Source organism: Garra rufa, chromosome 7 (genome assembly GCF_049309525.1).
Source record: "Garra rufa chromosome 7, GarRuf1.0, whole genome shotgun sequence".
NCBI classification, from domain to species: Eukaryota; Metazoa; Chordata; class Actinopteri; order Cypriniformes; family Cyprinidae; genus Garra; species Garra rufa.
In genome coordinates this window covers 33,990,788-34,018,236 of record NC_133367.1, presented here as the reverse complement: position 1 = coordinate 34,018,236, position 27,449 = coordinate 33,990,788, and the positions used below count along the sequence as shown (strand labels likewise).

The 27,449-nt window shown below is 37.5% G+C and overlaps 1 protein-coding gene across 1 annotated transcript; it reads right to left on the bottom strand.

Moving 5' to 3' along the window:
- vasna (vasorin a) lies at positions 1-26,070 on the bottom strand. Its single transcript, XM_073843430.1, has 2 exons — positions 25,891-26,070; positions 1-3,968 (listed from the first exon to the last, which is right to left on the bottom strand). Exon 2 carries the CDS (start codon positions 3,935-3,937, stop codon positions 1,877-1,879), a length of 2,061 nt encoding a protein of 686 aa, XP_073699531.1. The 5' UTR covers positions 3,938-3,968; positions 25,891-26,070; the 3' UTR covers positions 1-1,876.
- Between the last annotated feature and the right edge of the window lie 1,379 nt (positions 26,071-27,449).

Genomic DNA, 27,449 nt, shown 5'->3' with positions numbered 1-27,449 from the left:
AGTGGTTTTTCCATTTTATTTTCTCAACAGATGTCACATTTTTCTTCCAGAGTACACATTTTTACATCCAAAAAAAGAGAAGACTTGGCTTTGTGCACAACAAAAGAGAGAAACAACAAGCATCCCAAAGTAAGCATGGGACTTGAAAGCGGTTTTGAAAATGTTTCAAATATTTGAAGCCCCTCATGCTGTGTAAAGCTGTTCCTCTTTCCAGTTCAAACGTTTAGATGTGCTAGACGCTGACATCTTCAGCGCACATACTGCATACGGGCACAAATATGTGAGATGTGGGGCTAAAAAAAGAGGCTGCTGAGAGTGGGGAGAATTTGACAATTGACCTTTCCTCACTTTGGATTAGATTACTGGCTCCATTTCTCCCAACACAAATTTACTGCGCTGATAATACTCATAAAACATGCAATTCCATAAAGACACTTTTGGCTTCGACATATTTGCAATTTCACAGAGTCTCGTTGTGCATTGGTCTTGTTATATTCTTTTCTGACGTATAAGCTTACTGAAGATTCATGTGCTAAACAAATTGAATTTGAAAGGTTTTTGGCATAGTATTTTTTATTCATTTAGTACCCTGGTATATATCAAAGTACCATGGTACGCTTCTGTAAGTTTTCATAGTCTGGTTGAAACAAATGGGCAAAGACATCTGCAATCAGCTTGGCAACGAATACAAAAACTGTCTTTGAAGCCTTCCACTAGTTTGTCTGTTTGGGGCCCAGTCTAAATCAGGACTACAGGACATTTTTAGAAAGCTGGCACGTAAAAAACAGCTTTGTTAAAAGCGTTTGTTATCCATATCCTTATATATTACTAGCGTGTTTGTTAATGTGTGGAATTTGTTTGAGGTCAAAAATGGCTGCGGGTGTTTATAGTCTTGCAAAGTGTTTCTTTGTCAGACGCAGGATGAAGGCTTCACTCATGTAAAGTGAGTTTGTTTTCATTGAGAAGTAAAAGCATTTTAACTTGTTGCACTCAAGTGAGAGGAGAAAGAATGTCTGCTACAGTCTCATGTTTACAAGTCAAAACAAACACAACAACTAAACACAAAAAGGGACGTTGAAAAAGCTCACCCAAAATGAAAATTCTGTTTTCATTTACACACCCTAATCACTTTCCAAACTACACTAGGACTTTTGGGTTTGGAATGACATGAGGGTAAGTCAACGCCAGAATTCATTTTTGGTGAACTGTTCCTTTAAAAATACAAAAACATAATAACACAGTTTTACATAACAGCGTAAACTAGACAAAGTAAGAAAATGTCTCTTCATGTTTGTTTTTGTTTTTTTCACAGCAAATAATCTCCTGTGCGGGACAGATGGGGTAGAGGGACAGAGGGGTGCTTTGATGCTTGTATAAAACCTATTCGTAGCATCGTTTAAGAGGCTGAACACTTTCAGCGTCTACAGGCACCTCTTAGGCACAGTCCCAGTGTCTCTGATCAGTGCAATTTGTTTCCGGACCAAAAAAAGTCCAGGCGTCCAGGCATGACCTTTCGACTCCTGTCTACCACTTCCAGAGCCAGCTACACAAATAATGAGCTACATCTAAAGAAACCTCTTTTCTAGCCTATCAATACTGTGTTCAGTAATGTCTGGCTACTTCTTAGAAAGAAATTCTTGATAGAGTCTGATATTCATGGTTATAAAAGGCACTTAAATGCATCTGTAAAAAATGCTGTTGGCAAATGCACCCGGTTTAAATACTGGCAGTCAGTTTAAGCGTTTGGCTGGGATGCATTAAAATGTTCACCAACCCACCAGAGTCTATCTAGTGTCTGCATCGCACCCGCCTGCAGGAGTCATGAAGCACATTGCCCTCTGGGGGGGCTGGAGGTATGAATAGCGCAATATGGCTTTTACACGTACAAAGGTTTCATACAAGCTACATTATTGTTGGCCGGACACTGTCCTTGTATTAAAGGTGCCTCGTATTCCAAGCTATTTTGCGCTAGAGATGGGCAGAGGGTGATGTCGGGTTGTTTCGGATGCGTCAGACCATTCTCTGGACTGGTTTTTACCCCTTCTAACTCCAACGGAGATGTTTCATGTAAGTCCATATCTACTGGAGCCTTGGATCTCCTCCTGCGGCGGATGACCACCACAGTAGCTATGATGGCCGCAAACATCACCACCGCCACAGCTGCCACGATGGGTATGAGAGAAGAAGAAGGTTCAGTCCTGTCAACACTTGGTTCGTGGGAGGACGGTGGAACTCCTGCTGTGCGAGCCTCCATGCAGGCACTACCCGAGACATCAACAGGCTCTCCTAGAGGGCTGGCACATACAGAATAGGTGCTATTTGGCTGTAGTCCTCTAAGCGTGTATTCGGGGTAAGTTGGAGGCACGTTCAGCTGTATTGGTCGCCGGTCAGGGCCGGAGAGGTTTCGGTAAATCAGACGGATTCCACGGATGTGCGGTCTTGTGTGGATGTAACGGTGGAGGTCTAATGAAATGGAAGTGCTGGTTATGTGAAGGGAGCTGATTGTGTTGGGCTGGACTGTGGCAATGGTCTCGATAGAAACTCTGGGTGAAGGTGGAGGAAGGAAGCTTGGATTTTGAATCTCACAGTAGAGTCCTGACATCGAAGGCGGACACAAGCAAACAATTGCCCCGTTTGAGTCAAACATGCACGTTCCCCCATTTAAACAGATATTGGAAGGGCAAATAATGTCCTCTTCTTCAGAATCCTCTATGATTTCTGCAGGGAAGGCAGTGGTTTGGGAAAGAGAGAAGCTGTCTAAGTCTGTTGTGGGCATCTCGCTTGGTGGCGCCGGGGAAATGGCATGTGTTGTGCCTGATGGTGTGGTCGAGTTTGTGGGCTTGCTTGTAGTGCTACTTGTCCCTGCGCTTGTTAACTCAATGGTCGTTGTGGGACAGCCAAAATCTTTATGCTCCAACTTTGCCAAAACTTTTCCTGAGTTTATTGGTGGAAAGTGGCAACGAGTCTCCTCCATTCTCAACAGCTCTACATTTGCATCTTTTAGCCATGCTGGAAACCAGGCCAGTGGGCAGAGGCAGTTAAAGGGGTTTTCAGCTGCAGTGAGCTTCTCGAGTTTGGGGAAAAGGTTGAAGAAGCCCTCGGGGAAGCCTTGCAAATTTAGGCTGCTCAAGTCAAGCTCTAGCAAATTGACCAAATTTTGGAAGTCCTCTCGTTTTAGGGATCCCAAAGGATTCCCAGTTAAATTGAGGTTTCGTAGGCCTCCCATTGCCTTCAGTGTAGGTTGTATCTCTACCAGCAGGTTCTGGGAGACATCTAGAACATGTAGGTTCACCAGGCTGCTTAGCAGCTTCTCATCCAGACTAGTCAGCCGCAGTCCAGCTATTTTAAGAGACTCCAAGTGTGGTGTCTGTAAATCTTCAGGTCCTATAGGTGGGATGCTATTATAACTAAGGTCCAGGTGAAGCAGTCTGGGCAGTTGCAGAGCTGGCAACACACTAATCTGATTCCCCTGTAGCTTCAGCTCCAATAGGTTTTCTAGTCCCTCAAAGGCAGCTGGGTGAATGCTCTGAATGCGATTGCTGTAGAGATACAGCCTTTCCAGCTTGACCAGTCCAGCAAAGCTGTCTTTGGAAATGTGGGTAATGTGATTTGAGGAGAGATCCAGGTTGTGCAGAGAGGAGAGTGGGCTGAACACCCCATCAGGGACTTCACTGAGGGCATTCTGACTCAAGTCCAGCATTCCAATTTCACCAAGCTCAACAAAGTCCTGCTGTTGCAAGGTGTTGATGTTGTTCTGAAAGACGTAGAGGACCTTTGTGGAGGACGGGAAGCCACGAGGCATGTGGCTCAAGTTCCGCTGGACACAGAAGATTGAGCCAAAGGTGGTGCACGAGCACTCCTGAGGACATCTGCTGCTTAGAGATCCACACAGTAAGTGAAACAAAATGAGATGAGACAGGGGAGATAATGGCCGCATCGTCGATCACCGTCTGGCCTTGGACTGAATCCTGCAATAGAAAAAAAAAACAGAAAGCCAATGTCAAAATTACATAGATGAGTTTGCACACTATTAGGGCTTTGACATGGGTGTCCAGTCCCAATCCTGGAGGGCTACTGTCCTGTCCAGTCCTGCAGAGTTCAACTCCAACTCTAATTAAACACACCTAAAATAGCAAATCAAGGCTTTCAGAACCTCTACTATAAACTTTCATTGATTGGGCCTGAACTTTGCAGGATGCTTGCCCTCTAGGAGCAGGGTTGGACCCCTCCGCCTACACAGATCATAGCAATATTAATAATAAACATTTAAGTGTTTTTATTTATTTAGTTATATATTTTGGGCTTTTAATGCCTTTAACCAGACAGGATAGTGGAGAAAAGACAGGAAAGCATTGGGTGGAGAGAATGAAGTGGGATCAGCAAATGACAACGAGACGGGATTCGAACTCGGGTCGCCACAAACGCAGTTGCGCTGTATCACGCAACACTAACTACGAGGCTATTGGTGCTGACAGCATTTCAGCGTTTGATGTTCAGATGCTTCTCCATGCTAAACCATTTTGGTACTCTTTTGGGATCATGTAAAATGTTGGTTCTGACACAAAACCAGCTTTAAACAATTCCTTTACGTAGCTTATTTATAGAGGTACACTTTGAAACTTACACGAAGAAAACAACTACAACCATCCTGTAGGGCAAACCTCCAGTTGTGATGACCACAATAATCATGCCCAATGTAACTTGTATTTACACTGCACAAGTACTGCTTGGTCTGAAACACTGTGGCGGAAAGTTTGTAAAAGTGTGAGTTCAGAATTAGTCACTGGTGCCTCCTTTGTAAAAATGAATAAATAGGTGCATGACTCTCTGCGCTATAATTGAAGCTTGTTTCATAGTGTGGCTAAACAACTTTTGTCTTTATTTTCCTCCTAAAATTATCCGACAAAGGCTGTGGTATATGGCCCAGCTGACCGAATGTCTGTTGACCTGCCTTGCACTCAGTTTCACTCTTTCCACTGTTTGCTTAATGAGTTCATCTCCGAGAGTTTAGCCCTCATCCCAGAATGTGTCCTTAGAGCAGCCCACCCAGCGTTTCCACGCCTAGCACACACACACCAACCTGTTTGATTCTTTATTGAAACGACTGATTGTCTGAGCATAAGTAGCATTCTAAAAGTGAAGAAATAAATAATTACCAGCTTAAGTGGTGCAAGTGGTTCCCCTTGATTTTAATGAAAGTCCTTGTGTCATTTTGTGTGTGTCCCTTTTTGCTGATTGTTCAATCTCTTTGATTTCCTGGTGAACATTTTGTGTGTGTCCCTTTTTGCTGATTGTTCAATCTCTTTGATTTCCTGGTGAACAAAGGGCAAGGCCAAGCCTCTGCCATCTTCTCCACCGCTGAACAATGTGTATGTTTGTGAGTACAAAGAATAGTTTACTGTTCCAAAAAAGAGTCCTGGCTGCTAAAGGGCCAGTCTATTGAGGAAGATGAACAACCATTCGTTTGGCAGGTACACTCACTCTTTTCATCCTTCTGTTTCTGTCCAAGTTTCCTTTGTGAGTCTCTTTTTCTCACATTAAACATTTATCTTTTTTCTCTGCCCATTCGTTCCTGCCTCCCCTTGAAGGGCAATGTCTTGGTTATTAGGACAGCTTGTGATTATATTTGCTCATAGTCTTGTGATTATTTTTGCACGCTCTGTTTTGTTTTAATCTGATCTGATGTTTCTGTAGAAGAAGCCTGTTTGACTGTGTTGTGTTGCAGTGTTTTGGAACATGATATCTACTTGTTAGCTGGCCCAAGCTAGTCATTGGCTGGTCGACCAGGCATCACTTTCCACAAAGCAGCTTGACCAGTTAATTTGGTACTGGTACAAGTTGGTCTACTAGCTAATTGCCAGCTGGGATCGGCTAGAAATCAGCTACCAGGTGAACAGCTTAAGCTTGACTTTCTAGCAGGGATGGGAAGGAGTGAGTATGTATGAGTTTTCCATGTGATTAGATTATGTGACATTTAATTTAGTCCAATTATTAAAATGATAATTATTCTACCATTTCATCTTAGTCAGATAATTCATCTTTTGGTTTCCCTCTCCAACCTTATTTGACATATATTTAGTTTCGATATTTTAGCGACTGTTTTTGTCCTTTACTTTGGCTCTCCATTCCATCGTCCTTCTTGCTATACACCGTGTTCGGACTCTCTAGAGCTAGAACTTTTTCATTAAAGTCCTTCTTTTCTCTCCTGTCTTCTTTCGCCCTCCTTCCATTCTCTCTTTTTTCTCCGGCGTATGCACAATCCCACCGGCACGGCAGGAATTTTGCAATAACCCTAAAAATCCATCTTCATCACAGGAAGGCATGGGGCCTCCTAAGGGTTTGACATTTCTCTCTCTCACTCTTCTTTATTTGTTTCAGCATTCATGTACTTGTTTGCCAATCTTCTGTCAGAAATGATTGCATGAAAACAGGTTTGACGAGGATGGCATGAGGTGCAAAAAAAGGTCGCAGGTGAAGCAGAGCAGAGCGACATTGAGACTTTTGTTTTCTTTATAGGTCACATCAGAATGATCTTAGTCACTGATTTAATAATAATTGGTAAATTTGCAGAATGCTGTTTATTAAGGGATTAAGGGACAGGCCACCCAAAAATTAAAATTTAATTGGAATTGTCCTATCATCCTGTCCTATCAGTTTTTTTTTTGTTTTTTTTTTGTCTATACAATGAAAGTCAAAGTTGTTTTGGATTCCAACATTTCTAATTAAAATATCTTAATTTTCACGACAACGTGAGGTTTTTCTCTTTACAATTAAGTCGGTCTGTTGATTTATGGCACTTTTTTAGCCTCTCGCCAGACACGAGAGTACTGGCATGCTTACACACACCCAAAAATCAACACACAGGTATCACTCCAACACACACACACACACACACACACACACACACACACACACACACACACACACACACACACACACACACACACACACACCCCTCTGGGTTTGGCTCAGCTTCATTTTATTTATAAGCCATGAATGATGAATGAATGCCCAGCCGAACGAAACCAAAAAAAAAAAACATCCGTTTGTATTCTTCTTATTACTTCTGACAAAAATGTTTTTTAATATTAGTCGGTGATGAGAGAGAAGACTTGGAGAGTGGGATAAAATGAGATTTAGAAAGTGGAGAAAGACAACATAAGATACCTCGAATGACCCCGTTTACATAGAATTTTGTATTTGTGTGGGGTTTTGTTTTTCACTCATTCCTTTTCATGCTTTATCCTTCCTTTAAAACCTGCTTTTGAATAGCGAAGTTCTGAATAAATATAGCCGAAACCGTAAGCTTAGCCTAAGTCCTGTAAAGAGGCTAATAAATTACAGTATGTGCGTATTTTGTGAATGTGATCGTCATGAAGAGAGACCAGAGACAGTAAAACATAGTTGTTGGGGAACTAAACTCAACTAAAGTTGTCCAAATGAAGTTCTTAACAATGCATATTACTAATCAAAAATTAAGTCTTGATATATTTGCGGTAAGAAATTTACAAAATATCTTCATGGAACATCTCTCTCTCACTATTACTTAAAATCGTAATGATTTTTGGCATAAAAGAAACATTGATAATTTTGACCAATACAATGTATTTTTGGCTATTGCTACAAACATACCATGCTACTTAAGACTGGTTTTGTGTTTCACATTTGTTTTCAGAGCTATTGAATAAAACATCCCCTTAGTTAGCTTAATGCAGTTAGCTATTAGTTTGTAGTGTATTTGACTTTTAATAATTTACAAGACATTTAGCTATATGACACGTTTCTTATAAAACTATTTTGCTACAGTTTTTGTAGTTTAGCTAAAGTATCTTGTGATGCAGCTAACAGCTAGTTAACAGCTTGCGGTGTTGCTAACTATATTTGTTAGCTATTTTGCTACACCAAACTACTAATAAAGGTATTTTAGCTCAAGTTTCTGCTAGTAGCTAATGCTATTTCAGTTAGCAGACTGTAGTGTTGTTGTTAGTTGCTGTTACTTTGATGAAAGGTTTTGATCCACTTCAAATGTTGACTACTGTATTTTTGATAGTGTTAGCTGCATCACAAGCTACTGTTAAAATATTTAGCAGCTTGTGGTATAGCTAAATAATAAGCTAGCTGCAAAATGCTGGTAGCTTGCAGTGTAACCAACTACTTATTCTTAGTATTTGCAATGTAATTTCTTTTTCTAAATAGTAGCTTGACTTTAGCAGTTGGCCTGCTGTAAAAATGAGGGACGCACATACAAACACACTCATAGTTTGACATTTCCTCATACAGACAGAGGTGTGAATGTGTGTTTCTTTAAATAACATACTTGTAATGCTACTGTCCTGAGATTACTCAGCCACACACACATATTGACACACAGATAAATACAGATTTCCGTCAGCAGCGCCTAAGCACAGCTGGATTGTGTTACCCAGAATGCACTGGGGCGGTCTCTCCGGGTGACAGCGCGCTCCCATTAAGTAACTGTTTTGTGATTAGGGTAGGGGGAGGATTTCAGGGAGGGAAACCAAAAGAGAAACAGGCATGTGCAGTTAAATGTGGATTCTGTACGAGTGCGTACATGCCCGTAAGCAGCTGTTTGTGTTTACGCACGCTTGAATCGTGCTCATGAACATGTGGCTGATTTAAATATGAAACAGATTCATCAGGACACTTGTGATTTTCCTCATGCTTCGCTTCAACCACAACAGAAGCGTCTAAAGCAGAGCCAGAGCCAATTCCGTGTTGTCCTTAACTAGCACTAAAATCACAACTACGATTGCTTCAGTATCTTAACGGTTTCTCCCTTAGACATCAATGAGACAAAATGTGGAGCAAACGGAGACTAAAAAACAATATCTCTGTGTTGAGACCTCAATATGAACTTAAATATGTTATAGCGCTAGTCTAGTTTAGTGTAAGTCAACAACTTTGTGACTTTAAAAAAGCCAAAATGCCAAAAATCAATATGCTCAAATGAAATTTTCAAAGAACCAACTCAAAAATGCAAGCTAAAATGTTTAGCAGTTTAGAAAGGAGGATTGGTCTACAGTAAACCCAAGGTTGTGCAGAAAAAAACCCTTAAAACTATTTTGGTAAGATAAGATAAATTCACGACAAACTCATATTTCTCGTTTTAGTATCAAAAGTGTCTCAGATGTTTCTCCTAAAATTCCTTTGGAGAAATAAAAGTAGACATAATAGACATTAGAAAGAGTAGAATAGAGTCCAACATGAGAATCTCTTTCAAGACACTATTATAAAAATGTATTAATGCTGAGGTGGCTCTTTAGTTACACTGAGGTTTTTTATCTTTAATAGTCACAGTAGGTGGAGAAACAGGAAACAGTGGGTGAGGTGAGTTGAGAGGGGAACCGACATAGGAAAGTACCTTTAGGTGGTACTCAAACCCTAAGGTGCCTTCACGTTGATCTTCTGCCCACAAGGCCATGGCTCTGACAGAGGTTACTCTACACCCAGGAAATTAATGGGGGATTCTCTTATATGTCTCATTTAGGTATCAAATATTTTTGCCTGGACAGAAATGAGGTTACTTTAAGATCAAATGGAGACTTTGGCTTGAGTTTTCTGATTCTCACACTTGTCTCCTGAGATGTTCTCACAATGGTCTTCTTTAAAGTATTGGAAGATATTTCAACATTAGCACACACTGTGCTCAGATATTTCTCCTTAGCTAGAAATTTGTCTCCTCAAAAGTTTAGAAGAGATCTCAACAACATCACAAATTGTGCTCACATCTTTCTCCTAAACTAAAGACTTTGGTGGCCTCATATTTGTCTCCTACAAAGTTTCAAACGAGATCTCATTAACAGCATACTGTGCTCAAGTCTTTCTCCTTAGCTCGATACTCTGGATCTCTCACATTTGTCTCCTTCAAAGCTTTAGAAGAGATCTCAACGACATTACAAACTGTGCGCAGATGTTTTTCCTAAACTTAAACTCTGGTAGTCTCATATTTGTCTCCTACAAAGTTTCAAACAAGATCTCATGAACATCACACAATGTGCTCAGATCTTTCTCCTTAGCTAGACACTCTGGATATCTCGCATTTGTCCCTTTTAAAGTTTCAGAAGAGATCTCAACATCACAAACTTTGATCAGATCTTTCTCCATAGCTAAAGACTTGTGAGCTCTTACATTTGTCTCCACTTAATTTCATAAGCTGTACAAAATGTGGACCAAGTCAAATGTCTCAATAATAGCTCAAACAAGTCTGCCATATAATATGTATTAATAATCAAATTAGTCAAAGATTGAGTCATAAGCCATTTAATGGTGCCTTTTGGCAAAGAAAGCTCCAGGGTTACTGTTTCTGTAAGTCAGTTTTGATAAAGGCACTGGGTATTATTGACTAAATTACTATTTCCAAGAACAAATGATGTGCCCTATGCACATAAACTGTACTCTTATTGTGTGTCAACACAATTATAAGTAAGAATAACATCTTTATTACAGCTTAATTTCATAATTCAGCATTAAACTCAGAATTTATGGTTTTTAAACATTATTTAGAGCCTTTCAAGTACTTGTCTTGGTGCAAACTATTGTAAAGTTGTTGAGATCTCTTCTAAAACTTTAAATGACACTCTAGCTAAGGAGAAACATCTAAAGAGGTTGTTAAGATCTTGTTTAAAGAGGAGACAAATATGAGACCACCAGAGTCTTTAGGTTAGCGGAAAGATCTGAGCACATTGCATTATGTTATTGAGATGTCTTTTAGATGTATTTTGAGATGTCTTTTTTGTGATTGTGTTTGTCTCACAAGATTCAAGCAAAACTCTTCATTTGATAGTAAACCAACCACATTTCTATCTAGAAAAAGAGAAAATGTTGAATAAAGTCGTTATTTCTGTTTTCTTTGCTCACAAAAAGTTTTGTGTAGCTTCATAAAATTATGGTTGAACCACTGATGTCACATGGACTATTTTAACAATGTCCTTACTACCTTTCTAGGCCTTGAACGTGGTTGTGTTGCTGTCTACACTCTTAAAAATGAAGGTGCTTTAAAAGGTTCTTCACAGCGATGCCATAGAAGAACCATTTTTGGTTCCACAAAGAACCATTCAGTCAAAGGTTCTTTAAAGAACCATCTCTTTCTGACCTTTTTATAATCTGAAGAACCTTCTTTCGCCACAAAGAACCTTTTGTGAAACAGAAAGGTTCTTCAGATGTTAAAGGTTCTTTATGGAACCATTTAGACAAAAAGGTTCTTCTATGGCGTCGTGAAGCACCTTTATTTTTAAGAGTGTATGCAGGGTCAGAAAGCTCTCGGATTTCATCAGATATATCTTAATTTGTGTTCCAAAGATGAACGAAGGTCTTACGGGTTTGGAACAACAGGGTTCCTATCCTACCTTTCTTTCACCACAGTGCCTTTGCTCTGTTTTCATTGTTTGTGTAGCATTAATTTAAAGACACATTAATGTTACAATGTTAAGAACTCACATTTCTGGTTCATATTTCTTTGGACTATTAATAACTAACCATAATTAGGTCCTCATAACGAGTACTTTCACCCTAAGCATTCATCCAAACACCCTCAAGACAAACACACACAAAAGACACTAAAAAGGCGGAGAGTGGCTTAAACCAGACTGGGTGCAATAAAGGTAGACCGTCCTCCCCCAACTTTGCCCAGGGCCTGCAGGCAGTTCAAGTTACAATCTACTCTGCGTGCATGTGCACACCTGCTAGCCATGCACATCGGCGGAGATACCACATTTCTGTGTGAAACGTGAGAAACTTAACAAGACAAAAGACCAAAGTAGACCAACTTACACATGCCGCTGACACACGCCAGTCTGTCATATACTGTTACAAAGATGCCTATCTATCTATCTATCTATCTATCTATCTATCTATCTATCTATCTATCTATCTATCTATCTATCTATCTATCTATCTATCTATCTATTTATCTATCTATCTATCTACCTTCCTACCTACCTACTGTGGTAAAAACTATGTCTGGAAACTGTAGCACGTCTGGTACGAGAAGCATTTTAGGATGGGTGTGTTTGGGACAGATGTCATTTAGTCTTCTTAGCATCCTTTTGTGTTGTACATTTCTTTCTGAAGGGCTGCATTCGAAAGTTCAGTGTTAACGCGACTGGATGGCCTGTAATATATTGCTGCTATGACTAGCATGCTGTCAGGTGGCATAACACATGATTCATATTTGCTTTTGCCTCTCTTTATGAATAGGCCCAGTACATTTTTCAGTACAATTAAAATATGTGGACATCCATAAAACATGTTGAATTTAGTTCAGAAACACATTTCACTCTTAAAAATAAAGGTGCTTCACGATGCCGTAGAAGAACCTTTTTTGTCTAAATGGTTCTATCAAGAACCTTTAACATCTGAAGAACCTTTCTGTTTCACAAAAGGTTCTTTGTGGCGAAAGAAGGTTCTTGAGGGTATGAAAAGGTAAGAAAGAAATGGTTCTTTAAAGAACCTTTGACTGAATGGTTCTTTGTGGAGCCAAAAATGGTTCTTCTATGGCATCGCTGTGAAGAACCTCCTAAAGCACTTTTATTTTTAAGAGTGTTGCATACAGATTTTAAGACTTGTTTTATGTTTATCTTCATACTCCATTGGGCAAAAAAGTTTGCTATGGAGAAGTAAGATTGCATTTTATTTTATTACAACTCCTTACCAATTTGTAAGGAGTTGTAGTGAGATTTATGAACATCAATCAATCATATGTTTACTATCACTATAAAGTGCAAACTACACTTCCATTGTGCTGTGATAAATAAAGAGTGAGGGAGAACTGTTTCTTCCTGTCTATACATGTCTCTTTCTCTCTCTCACTATCTGCCGGTTTAGTTGGTCAGGACAGGTTCCTTGTAGTTTCTAAGCTTTGTTTTTCTGGCTTACCTTCAGACCAAATCTGTCAGTAATAGAGCGAATCATAACAGCTTTCACCTTGACATCTCTCAAAGAAAAACAAACACACACCATACCAACATATTTATCTGACTGAGGTGAACGCTTGTACACCTGCTCGACACATTCAGAAGCTAGTTATTCAAGTTAGCATGTTCTTTATTGTTACTCCGTGTACTACGTAACACATAATGGGTGTCAAAATGTTGCTGGCCTGACGCCATAGAGCTTAATGCCATGACTCATACACACATACACAGATTATAGACGCTAGTGTCAGTCACCAGTCAAAGCCCTGAGAGTTAAAGGATGTTTAAAACGGATCTGCAGTCAGAGTTCAGCAGATGCACAGGTGTGGAAAGCATTCGTGCCAGAGAAAGAGAGCGAGAGAGAAACTAAAGGACTAAACTATTAGATGGAAAACATTCTTTAGTTGTCACTACCATCCATCAAATTGATTCAAATTTGAATATGAATTGAATGTGAACCTAAAGTTGAACACGAATTGAATTCAACTGAGCTATACAGGGAAAAAACTAAATTAAATTAGTGTAAACCATAAAATAAAACGATTGCATGGAAAACATTCAACCTGATCTCATGACGAAAACGTACCTGTGGGAACTTTTTCGCAAGATGCGAAATACGTACCCACCATGTACGTTTTGTAACATTTTCTCCAGAACACATGAACATATACGGATTTTATGTGACGTTGGTTTTGTCTTGAAATGTTTTTTGAGTGGCGCTACAACTCTAATGCTCCGTGACGTTTTAAAATAACATACCATCTGGACTACACTTAAACCTGCCCGATAGTATGAACAAAAGTGAATGTGACGTAAAAACGCAATCGCAAACATGCCGTTTTAGCTTGTTTTTCGAGCTCTCATCTTTCAGTTCTGATCTTTGCGAGTCATGTTTTTCACAGGATTCGTGTCCAATTTCGTGCGGACTAAGCAACCGAGCAAGTTTGTTACGTTCGGAAAGCTAAACATATGCAGCTGTAATCATAACTGCGTATGAAAACGATTACAAGTGCTCACTGTTTTACCACCTCTAGTGGACTATTTTGTTGGAAACTGAAGTCATATGTACTTTTTGGTACATATTATGCGTCTTGCGGAAAAGTTCCCACAGGTATGTTTTCTTCATGAGATCAGGTAGAAAACATGAGTTTGAATTTGGATATGAAACTGATAAATGTGAATGAGAAGTGAATTGGGCTGAATTAGTCTAAGTGAAAAAATGTTGCGTGACAAAGTAAATTGAATCATTTTTGTTGAACAAACTCAACATAGGGAAGAACAAAAAAATGTATGGAAAATTGTCATGCCAGTTGTGTACATTTAATTAATTTGAATTTGGAAATGAATTAAATGTGACCCTGGAACACAAAACCAGTTTTAAGTAGCATGGGTATATTTGTAGCAACAGCTAAAAAACATTATATGGGTCAAAATTATCGATTTTTCTTTTATGCCAAAAATCATTCAGATACTAAGTAAAGACCATGTTCCATAAATATATTTTAAGTTTTTTAATCCGTAAATATATCAAGCCGTAATTTTTGATTATTAATATGCATTGCTATGAACTTCATTTAGACACTCTTTAAAGGTGATTTTCTCAATATTTAGATTTTTTTGCACCCTCAGATTCCAGATATTCAAATAGTATCTCAGTTTCGAAAAATTGACACTTATGACTGGTTTTGTGGTCCAGGGTCACAAATGTGAACCCAAAGTTGACATCTACTGGAGTGAATGGGTGCCGTCAGAATGAGAGCCCAAACAGATGATAAAAACATCACAATAATCCACAACAGTCCAGTTGCTCAACATCTTGATAAGCAAAAAAATCAGCATGCTTGCAAAAACAAATCTATTATTAAGATGTTTTAACTTTAAACTGTTGCTTTCGGCAAAAATAGCCAGTCCTCTATTCATAATATCTGTATATCCAGTGAAAACATTGATTTGTCTGAATCAGGAGAGAAATATGCACAGATCAAACACTGTTTGCAAGTGAAAACAGTTTAAAACAGTTCTAAACAAACATGTTGGTGTATTTTGATGCGAAAGGACAGAACAGAGGTTTATATGGACTTTTAATTGGAAGCGACAGTTTGAATTTAAAATCATTTTGATAGATTTGTTCGGTAAAAACGCAGCTTTTCGCTTCACAAGATGTTAATTGTTGGACTCAAGTCATGTGGATTATTGTGGTGTTTTTATCAGCTGTTTGGACTCTCATTCTGACGGCACCCATTCACTGCAAAGGGTCTAATGTTGAGCAAGTGATTTCGAAATGTCTCCAAACTCCTCTACATCTTGGATTACTTTTCAACAAAATATAATATTTTTGAGTGAACTTTTGCTTTAATGTGAAGTTGAATATGAATTTAGTGTTCCTGCAGTTGAAAGGGAGAAAACTCACGGCTGGGACATGCTGGAACAAATCGCCCCACCGCCCCCTTCTTGCCCCGCAGGGGGTGTCCTGTCTTCTGACCAGCTGTGTCAGCTTGAGCGTTTTCTGTCTCAGGGGCTCTAAAGACTTTAGTCTGTCAGAACCAAATCTCAAATCTGAAATACAGTCAGATTCTGCACAAATTCTAGGCCATTAATCAAATAATCACATTTGTGATACTGAGCATGTGATCTCCTTACTGTCCTTAATTCCACTGAAGGTCCACTTTAGGTCACAAAACTCTTCATACGACTCAAATGCAGCTGCCTTTTAAACAAAAAAAGCAAGAAACTAAATACCAAAACACTACGAAAATCAACACAGAAGCACTGTTCAGAACTCAACACCTAAGTCCTGAATTACACAGCAGATATATTTACAACCAACAGCCCATTAAAGCAAATAAACCAATGTGATACCAGAGCCGGTTCAACTCCAGCGATGACGAGGTATGTTGGAACAAGACCAAATCAATTTCTCTGCCTGTCCCGACCTGTTTGTGCCACGCACGGTGACATTGGGGCTCCCTGGGAGAACATTTACCTCCTTTGAATGATGTGGCTGTTGCTTGTAATGTGTAGACATGGTGTAAGCGTGGCTAAAGTAACTAAATACTATAGGGAAGTTCTCCGTCACTCTCCAGCACACTGATCTGTTTGTGTACTGTTGCAGCTCACTGAAAAGCAAAGAAAGACAGTCCATACAATGTGTGTGTCTGTGTGTTTCAAATGCTTATCTGATCCTGTCCTGGCAGTCTGCTGATGAATTTGTTCTGGGACCATTCAGTTGTGACACTGATCGATTAAAGTGTACAAGTGACCTCAGTGTGACTCTGTCGGTATTCTCAAGTTAGTTTTGTGACTTGGCCATGTGAATATGCAAAGGGATTAGCCAGTCATAACAGGCGTCACTTATATCTTAAAAGGATAGTTCACCCTAAAATGATTCATCATTTAATCATAATATCACTGTCTTTCTTCTTTGGAACACATAGAATGAACTTTTTTGTCCTTACAATGAAAGTCAATGGGGTCCAATATTTACGGAAGCCCGTTTCCACCACTAAATAGATTTAATAAGTTAACTCCAACATTTTATATCACAATTCTGACTTTATTTATCGCAAATGCAGGTTTATATCACAATATTTTAACTTTATAACTTATAAATTTTAGTTTATATCATGAAAACGAAAAGTCCAATGTTTATGAAAGCTCGCTTCCACCACTGAATAAAAATAAAAAAGGTAACTGCAAATTTTTAATCTCACAATTCTGACTTTTTTCTGAGAATTGCGAGTTTACATCTTACAATTCTGACTTTATTTATCGCAATTGCAGGTTTATATCACACTATTTTAACTTTATAATGGGGTCCAATATTTACGGAAGCCCGTTTCCACCACTAAATAGATTTAATAAGTTAACTCCAACGTTTTATATCACAATTCTGACTTTATTTATCGCAAATGCAGGTTTATATCACAATATTTTAACTTTATAACTTATAAATTTTAGTTTATATCATGAAAACGAAAAGTCCAATGTTTATGAAAGCTCGTTTCCACCACTGAATAAAAATAAAAAAGGTAACTGCAAATTTTTAATCTCACAATTCTGACTTTTTTCTGAGAATTGCGAGTTTACATCTTACAATTCTGACTTTATTTATCGCAATTGCAGGTTTATATCACACTATTTTAACTTTATAATGGGGTCCAATATTTACGGAAGCCCGTTTCCACCACTAAATAAATTAAAAAAGTTAACTCCAACTTTTTATCTCACTATTCTGACTTTTTTCTGAGAATTGTGAGTTTATATCTTACAATTCTAACTTTATTTATCGCAATTGCAGGTTTATATCACACTATTTTAACTTTATAATGGGGTCCAATATTTACGGAAGCCCGTTTCCACCACTAAATAGATTTAATAAGTTAACTCCAACGTTTTATATCACAATTCTGACTTTATTTATCGCAAATGCAGGTTTATATCACAATATTTTAACTTTATAACTTATAAATTTTAGTTTATATCATGAAAACGAAAAGTCCAATGTTTATGAAAGCTCGTTTCCACCACTGAATAAAAATAAAAAAGGTAACTGCAAATTTTTAATCTCACAATTCTGACTTTTTTCTGAGAATTGCGAGTTTACATCTTACAATTCTGACTTTATTTATCGCAATTGCAGGTTTATATCACACTATTTTAACTTTATAATGGGGTCCAATATTTACGGAAGCCCGTTTCCACCACTAAATAAATTAAAAAAGTTAACTCCAACTTTTTATCTCACTATTCTGACTTTTTTCTGAGAATTGTGAGTTTATATCTTACAATTCTAACTTTATTTATCGCAATTGCAGGTTTATATCACACTATTTTAACTTTATAATGGGGTCCAATATTTACGGAAGCCCGTTTCCACCACTAAATAGATTTAATAAGTTAACTCCAACGTTTTATATCACAATTCTGACTTTATTTATCGCAAATGCAGGTTTATATCACAATATTTTAACTTTATAACTTATAAATTTTAGTTTATATCATGAAAACGAAAAGTCCAATGTTTATGAAAGCTCGTTTCCACCACTGAATAAAAATAAAAAAGGTAACTGCAAATTTTTAATCTCACAATTCTGACTTTTTTCTGAGAATTGCGAGTTTACATCTTACAATTCTGACTTTATTTATCGCAATTGCAGGTTTATATCACACTATTTTAACTTTATAATGGGGTCCAATATTTACGGAAGCCCGTTTCCACCACTAAATAAATTAAAAAAGTTAACTCCAACTTTTTATCTCACTATTCTGACTTTTTTCTGAGAATTGTGAGTTTATATCTTACAATTCTAACTTTATTTATCACAATTGCAGGTTTATATAACACTATTCTAACATTATAACTCACAACTTTGAGTTTATATCACGAAAACGAAAAGTCCAGTGTTTATGAAAGCTCGTTTCTGCCACTAAATAAATTAAAAAAGTTAACTCCAACTTTTTATCTCACAATACTGACTTTTTTCTGAGAATTGTGAGTTTATATCTTACAATTCTGACTTTATTTATCGCAATTACATGTTTATATCACACTATTTTACCTTTATAACTTATAAATTTGAGTTTATATCACGAAAACGAAAAGTCCAATGTTTATGGAAGCTCGTTTCCACCACTGAATAAAAATAAAGAAGGTAACTGCAACTTTTTTATCTCACAGTTCAGGATAGTTCACTCTGTCACCCTCATTTAATCATAATATCACTGTTTTTCTTCTGTGGAACACACGAAATGAGTTTTTTTTTTTTTTTTTGCCCATACAATGAAAGTCAATGGGGTCCAATATTTATGGAAGCTCGTTTCCACCACTAAATAAATTTAAAAAGTTAACTCCAACGTGACTTTTTTCTCAGAATTGCAAGTTTATATCTTACAATTCTGACTTTATTTATTGCAATTACAGGTTTATATCACACTATTTTAACTTTATGACTTACAACTTTGTGTTTATATCATAAAAATGAAAAATCCAATGTTTATGGAAGCTCGTTTCTGCCACTAAAAAATAAAAATAAAAAATAGGTAACTGTGGGTTTATATCTTATAATTTTCACTTATTTATCACAGGTCCAGGTTTATATCACACAATTCTGACTTTATACCTCACAATTTTGACATATCTTGATAAGTCCAATGCTAATGGAAGCTTGCAAAGTTTATATCATATTATGCTGACTTTATCGCAATTGCAGGTTTATATCACATAATTCTGACTTTACAACAACTACGAGTTTATATTACGCAAAAGTCAGAATTGCAAGATGTAAACTCGCAACTACAAAAAAGGTCAGAATTGTGAGATAAAAAGTCGCAATTACTTTTATTATTTATTTATTTTTATTTTTTTTTTTGGTGGCGGAAAAGAGCTTCCATAAATGTTATTTGGACAACTTTTAAAAAAAGTTTTTTGTATGGATGCAGAAATGGTGTTCTGCAGAAATGATTAAAAAAAACCATCTAAGTAAAATACAAATCTTGTTTTGAATTTCTCTACTGTCCTTTTTGATCAATTCAATGCATAAAAAGACTTTTTGAACATAGTATGTATCTTTGAGCATCTTCCTTACCAGTTATGTGCATGTTTAGTATGTTTGTCTAAGAACTCACTGTTACAGCTTTAATATAACTCAGCCAAAGTAATCGGAGAACCAGATCCCTTTGATCAAACAGTGCTCTCCTGAGCGCCTGCGTTTGAAGGACGGCAGACGGATGTTTGCTGTTCTTGACTTGTGAAAACCTGAACACCACCCAACAGACGCAGCCAAAGGCCATAACTCTTCAACCTCAAGATGTTACAGCTCACATTCAGAAACAAAAAGAGAGTGGAAAAGATGTTCGAAGTGCACCTGGGACGTTTTACGTGCAGGGTTTGCATCCTTAAAAGTGAATTGCGTAATTCCCTCTTAAAAATGGCAAAATGATGACTGTTTTCAAACAGGTTTCTCTTCTTATCTTCTATTGGTTGGATTAACAGATGGGGCTCTGCCCCAAACTCACACTATTGGCTGAGCTAGTGTTGCTATGTGCCCTTGGTCAGTATGTTTTGAAAGCAACACAGAGTGTTTACAGTTCTCAGGGGATTCGGTCAACAAATGGCTTTTGTTTAGCTGTCTCTGCATATTAAAGTATTTTAGTGTAGCATCCAAATTTATTCATGCTTATTTCGATCATTGTTCTGACCTCTGTTATGCTTTATGTGTGTTTGTTTTTCTTTGTTTCTCTTGGCATTGGTTCTTGCCTTCGCTCTGCTCATGATCGCACACACAGCAGGGCTGCAATCTAAACTGTGTTTTTACAAGTGGACACCATGGCAGAACATACATAAAATGAATCCTAAACGCCACAACGTGAGATAAAACAGTGCTTGAGCTTTTCTTCACCAGCCTTTCTTATCTCTTGTCAGCAGTGTAGGAAAAGGTTACATTTAAGGCAGATTTATATTAAACACAACTACATTTTCTTACATTTAAGATAGATTTATAGTAGATACAATTAAGAAACACAAGAATCAAACACATAGTAATGATTAGCAACATTTAAAGGATTAGTTCACTTCCTGAATAAAACTTTCCTGATAATTTTATTCACCCCCATGTCATCCAAGATTTTGATGTCTTTCTTTCTTCAGTCGCAAAGAAAGTACGTTTTTGAGGAAAACTTTACAGGATTTTTCTCTATATAGTGGACTTTTATGGTTCCCAATGGTTTGAACGTCCAAGTTGCAGTTTCAGTGTAACTTCAAAGGGCTCTACACCATCCCAGCCGAGGAATAAGGGACTTATCTAGCAAAACGATTGGACATTTACTTAAAAAATTTTTTTTTTATACTTCTCAACCACAAATGCTCATCAAGTGAGATGTAAACAAAAGTACTTACCCAATATTTACAAAGTGAACGTGCAAAGAAAGTCAAAAAAAGGTAAAACAACGTTGTAATGAGTAATGAGTCAAGTCGCGTATACGAATTCATAGCTAGTGCAAGACGAGCATTTGTGATCAAAAAGTATGTAATTTTTTATTTTTTTAGGAAAATGACCATTCGTTTTTCTAAAAAAGACCCTTATTCCTAAGCTGGGATCGTGTAGAGCCCTTTGAAGCTGCACTGAAACTGCAATTTTGGAAGTTCAAACCATTGGGAACGATACAAGTCCTGGAATTTCTTTGCGACTGAAGAAAGAAAGACATGAACATCTTGGATGGGGGTGAGTAAACTATCAGCAAAGTTTTAAATCAGGAAGTTATTAAGTTATTGAAGAAAACTTTAAACTTCAAGAGGATATAATTTTCATTGTACCGATAATGGAGAACATGGAGATTGTATACAATATGGACAATCCTGATCTGAATGTTTATTTTACATTTATTTTATGTGACCCAGGACCACAAAACCAGTCATAAGGGTACATTTTTTAAAATTAGGATTTATGCATCATCTAAAATCTGAATAAATAAGCTTTCTATTGATATATGGTTTGTTAGTATAGGACATTTGGCCGAGATTTAACTATTTGAAAATCTGGAATCTGAGGGTGCAAAAAAATCGAAATATTGAAAAAAATCACCTTTAAAGTTGTCCAAATGAAGTTCTTAGTGATGCATATTACTAATCAAAAATTACATTTTGATATATTTACATTAGGAAATTTACTAAATATCTTTATGTAACATGATCTTTACTTAATATCTTAATATATAAAATAAAAATGTGAGGTAAAATCTGTTAAACAGTAGCTGAAAGCATAATAAAAAATGGACAGGACATACATTGAACTTGTTTTGAGCTTTCCGACACTAGTAAGGTTGAATGTCGTTCCATTGTTTCCTGCTTAATGCTCCTGTATTGCAACTCTTTGTTTACCCAACACTTGAAGGAGGAAGAAACCAAAGGAAAACTAAATCCCAGTCTTAGTAGGAGGGCTCATGCTTTGGCAGTCACTACTGCAACAGATTTTTGTGATTTTGAGTGATCACTTTAATCCAAACAACAAGTGACGTGTTTCTAGAGTTTCCATCTGACCTTTAACAACAACCAGAGTCGCACTCGAGTCACAAAAGGCCCAATCCTCACAATCAAAGTGTTTCCAACTAAATAACCTTCAGATGTCAGACACTTGACTCTACCGTGGGGTAATTAAGGCCATTCTTAACTTAGCATCTGCACACACTTATTCCTGCTCACTGTGTCTTAACGTCCATCATGCAGTTATTAACTGTGACTGGGAAGCTGCTTTTGAGATACTCCCCTATTTGGTTGTCATGGTGGCATGACCCGAGCACTTATTACCTGACCCTTGGGATTAGTCCAAGCTTGGCCAGGGGGGGTTAAGCCTTCACCTCCGAATGCCCACTATAACGTCCCACTAGTCCCTTTAATTAAATTGCTGAGACACCGCGTCAGGAATGTTTGCCTGTGCTTTTCGCTTGCGCTCCTTCTATATCTCTGTCTTTGCTTTTCTCATACGCTCATCCCTCCTTCATAGCCTAAGTGCCCCCTCTGTGTTTGCCTCTCCCAAACGATGACTGGCAGCTTGCCAGCTGATCTCTAAGTCTGACTGAACAAAAACGAGAAGAACGTGTTAACATGCTTACTACAGTTATTATCACACATTACATAAGGAACACTACCCAGATTACTAATGACGGATCAGATTTAACTCGCAGCTGGGTCTGCTTTGACGTCATTCATAAACAATATCTCACTAAACAAACAAATAATAACTTGGGTTTTCTGCTCAAAGGGTCAGCTGAGTGCAGTACAAACGTGTGCTAATGCAATCTGTTAAACTGTTGAAACTTCATCTGCACACTACCAAAAATAAAGGTTCTTCAAAGTGTTCTCAACATCTCAGAGTAAGTTCTTGAGATGCTTATGTGGTTCTGATGGTTGAAGATTAAAATAGTTTGTTACATTATAGGATCTTTAGACCAGCATATTGGTTTCTGGGTTCCTGCCAGCAAAATATGGTTTTCTAAGGGACTTAGAAAAGATTAAAAAGCTAAAGTCATCTTTAGGGAGTGTACACACTTAAAAAAAACTGGTTCTTTATTGGCACTAGGGATGCTCATATTGACCGTTTAACCGTTAATCGACAGTAAGAATTTTAACCGATTATTACTATCAGTTAAACGGTTTAAAAGGGTTTTTTTCTATTCTTTTTTTTTTAACGTTTGCTGCATGGTGAAAGAAATAATGCTATTTGTAAGTTATCTGTTTACTCACGCGCGCGTGTTGACACGTGCAGTGTGGCTGTACAGACATATTTCGCTTCACCTTTACTTAGTAAACAGATGTAGTATATGCAACTCAATGGCAAGAGGCGATATTGGGTTATTAGAGAGTGAATCCGTGAGTGAATGTATTCAAATTCTGAATGAATTATAGTCTAGAAAGTGCGCAATAGGCGCTCCCGTTACAATCACTGGAAAGCTATCACTCATCTTAGAGTAGTTCATCGCAATCTCATAAAGTTATTAAAAAGTAATAAAATAACCTTTACACTGCACAATTAATCTCTTATTTATATAATGCCAACACTTTCTTTGTTTTAATAAGAGAGTTCGTGAAAGTGTAGTTTCAGCAAAACTGAAACCGGCACTTTGGTTGGTGAGTGGATTGTAACATAGCCTCCTCTGATTGGCCACAGTGATAATCAAATCAACATACATGTCTGTGATTGGCTATTGCTGAACGCTGTAAAACACGCGCTTCTCCTCACGCATAACAGTGGATGGAAGTCCCGAACCGCAAATTGAAAGGGTTTTTGTGATGGTGTTTTTTTCGCGGATCTAAGAGTTAACAGGCAGCGGTCCTGCCTATCCGTACAGCATGTGGACATGTTAAAAACTAGGCACACTGAGGTATTGGCTGGCCTGCTATATATTTTTATGTCCGACGAGAAGAATAAGACCGGTACAGTTCTTCAAAGCGCATAAAAGGATTCAGTGTGTTTTAGTTTTGTCATCTTAATTAGGTAGTTATTTAATTTATACATATTTAGTGTAGGCCTATTTATATTATTCTTTTTTTTCATTCAGATTTTCTCTGTTCTCAGAACCGCTGCTGATGCGTGATAATTTAAGTTATATGTCAATACAGTTTTTTATGTTGCACTGTATGCTGCTGTTTGCACGTTAAAATAAAACATTTGCTTGTATTTTTAATGTATCATCACAGATACTCGTGCATTCTATTTTTATTTTAAACTAATTTATTATTCAAATTTTATCAGTTAACGGTTAATGTTCGGATAACGAGCAGCGGTTGTCGGTCAGGAAAATTAACCGAAATGAGCATCCCTAATTGGCACTGATGATTCCATAAAGAATTTTAATCAACCATGGAATCTCTCCTTTGCACAAAAGGTTCTTTACATTAAGAAAAGTGGTTCTTTTAAGAACTGATCACTGAAAGGTTTTTTGCTGAACTTACAATGGTTCTATTATTGAGAAAAATCCCATTTTGGACCCTCTATAAAACCTGTATAATAGGTAACTTCACAGACGCTACACTTCATATGTTGTAATAATCAAGTGGGTATTTAAAGGTTACGACCATTTCAGCATCTCCTTCGGACTTCTTACCAACCGCTGAGCAAAGAAAACTGGTGTACAGCTGAGGAGGATTACCAGAACTATTCAGAATCACTAAAATGAAGAGCCAAAATCTCAGCATGTCACTTAACCCTTGCTCCAAAGTACTTCTTAATAAACTCCTCCACAAAACTTTTCTCCTCAATTGTTGGGATGTCTCTGAAGCAACAAAGATAATGAGTTTAAAAGCTGGAATAAATGAGAATAATCTACTTTACACCCTGTGCAGCTAAACTAATTCACGCCTGAGAACCACTACGTGCCAGTTTGGGTGAGAAGGAAGGGAATAAAGGTTTAATGACTTAATGAGACAATATGTACACATTGTGAATAACGCAAACACAAGCAAGTCACTACAATCCACCGATAATCTTATTGTACAGTTGACTGTTTAAACATTTTATAGCCTATAACCTAAATTAATAACAAAAAGAGATGCTATGATGCTTTTTAAACAAATATACATCAGTTGTTTTTTTTTCAGGATTGTGCTGCTGATGTTGGTCTTGCGCAACGATAGCTGTCTTGTGGCGCCCTAGCACTGTTTATATGATATAGTCTGTTTGTGCTGTCTAAATGTAGATTGATAGCACTTTGTTTTCTAGACATAGCCTACTGAATGATAATTAACGGTTGTGGTTATCTCCTCAGGAGAACGCAACTAAACGTTTAATCTAACTTTATGGTTAAAAGCACAAAGTGGTGTTTTTGCAATCTGTTCACACATAGGTAAAAACAATTAAACCTAAATTAAGGATGTCAGCCCACAAAACACACCACCATATTCGCCCATATAAAATAATGTAGGCTAATAGCCGATATATGTTATGTGGTTAATGTATTCAAAACATAATGTAGCCTAATTCATAAAAGTGGTGTTGTGTTTTAAGATTCACATCCTAATAACTTCCTAGCTCACAATTAAGATTTATCGCTTCACATAGCGTGCATTCGTTATGTTTCGTTATGTTTATGTTCATTATGCGAAGGAAACAGGGGAATGTGGGTTTTAATTCACATCCATTCATCACTGACCAAGCAGTCCTTGCACAATATGATATATTGACTTGAGTTACCTGGTACGAAGCACATAATTTTAAAACAAGCATGCTTTAGTGAAGCCACTTCGAGAGCGTTTAAGAAACAAGTAAAACGTTCAAACGTTTAAAGGTTGTTCACTGCCAAAATAGTTTTCGCAACAAAAGTAAACAAGAGTTCCAGAATCACAAATTAATTCCATAATATTAGGGTATTAGCATTCTGAAATGTTTTGTGTAACCCCTAAAGATTAAGATTTTTAAATGTTTACATTGTCACTGTCAATCTAGTAATAATTCCCAGCACTGCTTACCTGTAAAAATGCGAAACGTGAAGCAAACGCGCGTTGTTTTATCCACAAGAAACCACAAAAGACTTTCAAAACTATTGTAGGGTCATTCCCTAAGCAGGAATAATTTCTCCTGAAGGGAAGCTTTGACACACATCACTATACAGCGCACATACAGAGCCTCCTCGTTCCGTACAGGTTGCGTCCAGCCAGACGTCTGAACTTTAGGAACACGATAGTGTTTTTACTGAATGGCAGGAGCGCAACACCTCCAGAGTTTTGGGAAGGAGGAGCAAAGCTCTTCAGGCTTGACACAACTCTCCGTCGCCGGGCTGTGGTGACAAGGGGTATGTTTCTATAATATACCAAACGAGAAGTGTGCCGTGTAGCCTACACTATTGTGCTGTGCAGTATGGAATAGAGTTATTTAATTATACAAATACAATAGTTAAGGTGCGGCCACATTATTCGCGGGCAAAACTTGCCATTGTTTATTGTTAGTGTAGATGTATGAAGCACAGCTCACACAGAAGTCACATCCCTGGCGAAAACCATTTCTTTTATAGCAAAAGTGTACAACAAATACTGTTTTTAAATTATAGTAACAGTTTTTGGCTTTATTTGTACCATGTTAATTTTTGTAAGGGTTTTAAACCAAGCTGCTTTAACGCGGAGAATTCGCGGCAAAATCTGTGTGGAAATCTTTTGCCCGCGAAAATCAACCGAATAATGGTAAATTCAACCGCACAATTAGTGCATTTGTAGTTTTTACAGTAAAAAAGTTGTTATTTACTGTTTTGAGCTGTTTTGTTCTACAGCAGTTACAATACCAGTAATTTTAGTGGAAATTGTTAAGTTTTGTTTTGTTCTCGCTTAGGTTTTCTTGTGTAGCATTTTGCTTATGTGGAGGGTTACTTGTCATGTTAAGCTCTAAAATCTGTCACTTAGTTGTGAAAACAGTTATTTATAGCTTGTGTCTTGAGAAATCATCAATGGTGTCACAGTACACTTCCGACATTCACCCAAAGTAGCAGTGAGACTGGTGCACCAGTGCTAAATGCCCAACCTGGACTTGAACTTTTAAACGCAAAAATCACAATGGTGTATTTATCAAACAGTGATGTAAGAAATGTCACTTTTAGTTAGATTGTTATAGTGCTGCTAGCTAGTAATGTGAGACGCATATGACCATTGTGTAGCAGTTTTAAGTTGTTTTCAAGAGATGTTTTCAAGTTCACTCCTTCCTTTGAATGTTTTTTTTTTTTTTTTTTTTCGAAATGCATGATAATTAATGTGTACACTTTGGGTTTGTGAGTTTTAGACTTTGTACATGAAGCTTTGATTCTTAAAGGGGATTTTTAGCTTTAGCCCTATGAGTCAACAGTTTTGCTCTCTGTTTGTACCTCTGGGATATTTATGAGATGACTTTGACAATGTCGGCCAAACATGAAACTCAGCTCTTAAGCTGGACTATGAGAGTATTGTTATGTTTTAAAGCAGCTCTGCTTTATGTAACTGAATGAATAAGTGTGTTGAACTTTTCAACTAGCCTTTGGTGAGAGTGATTATAAATTTTCCTCACA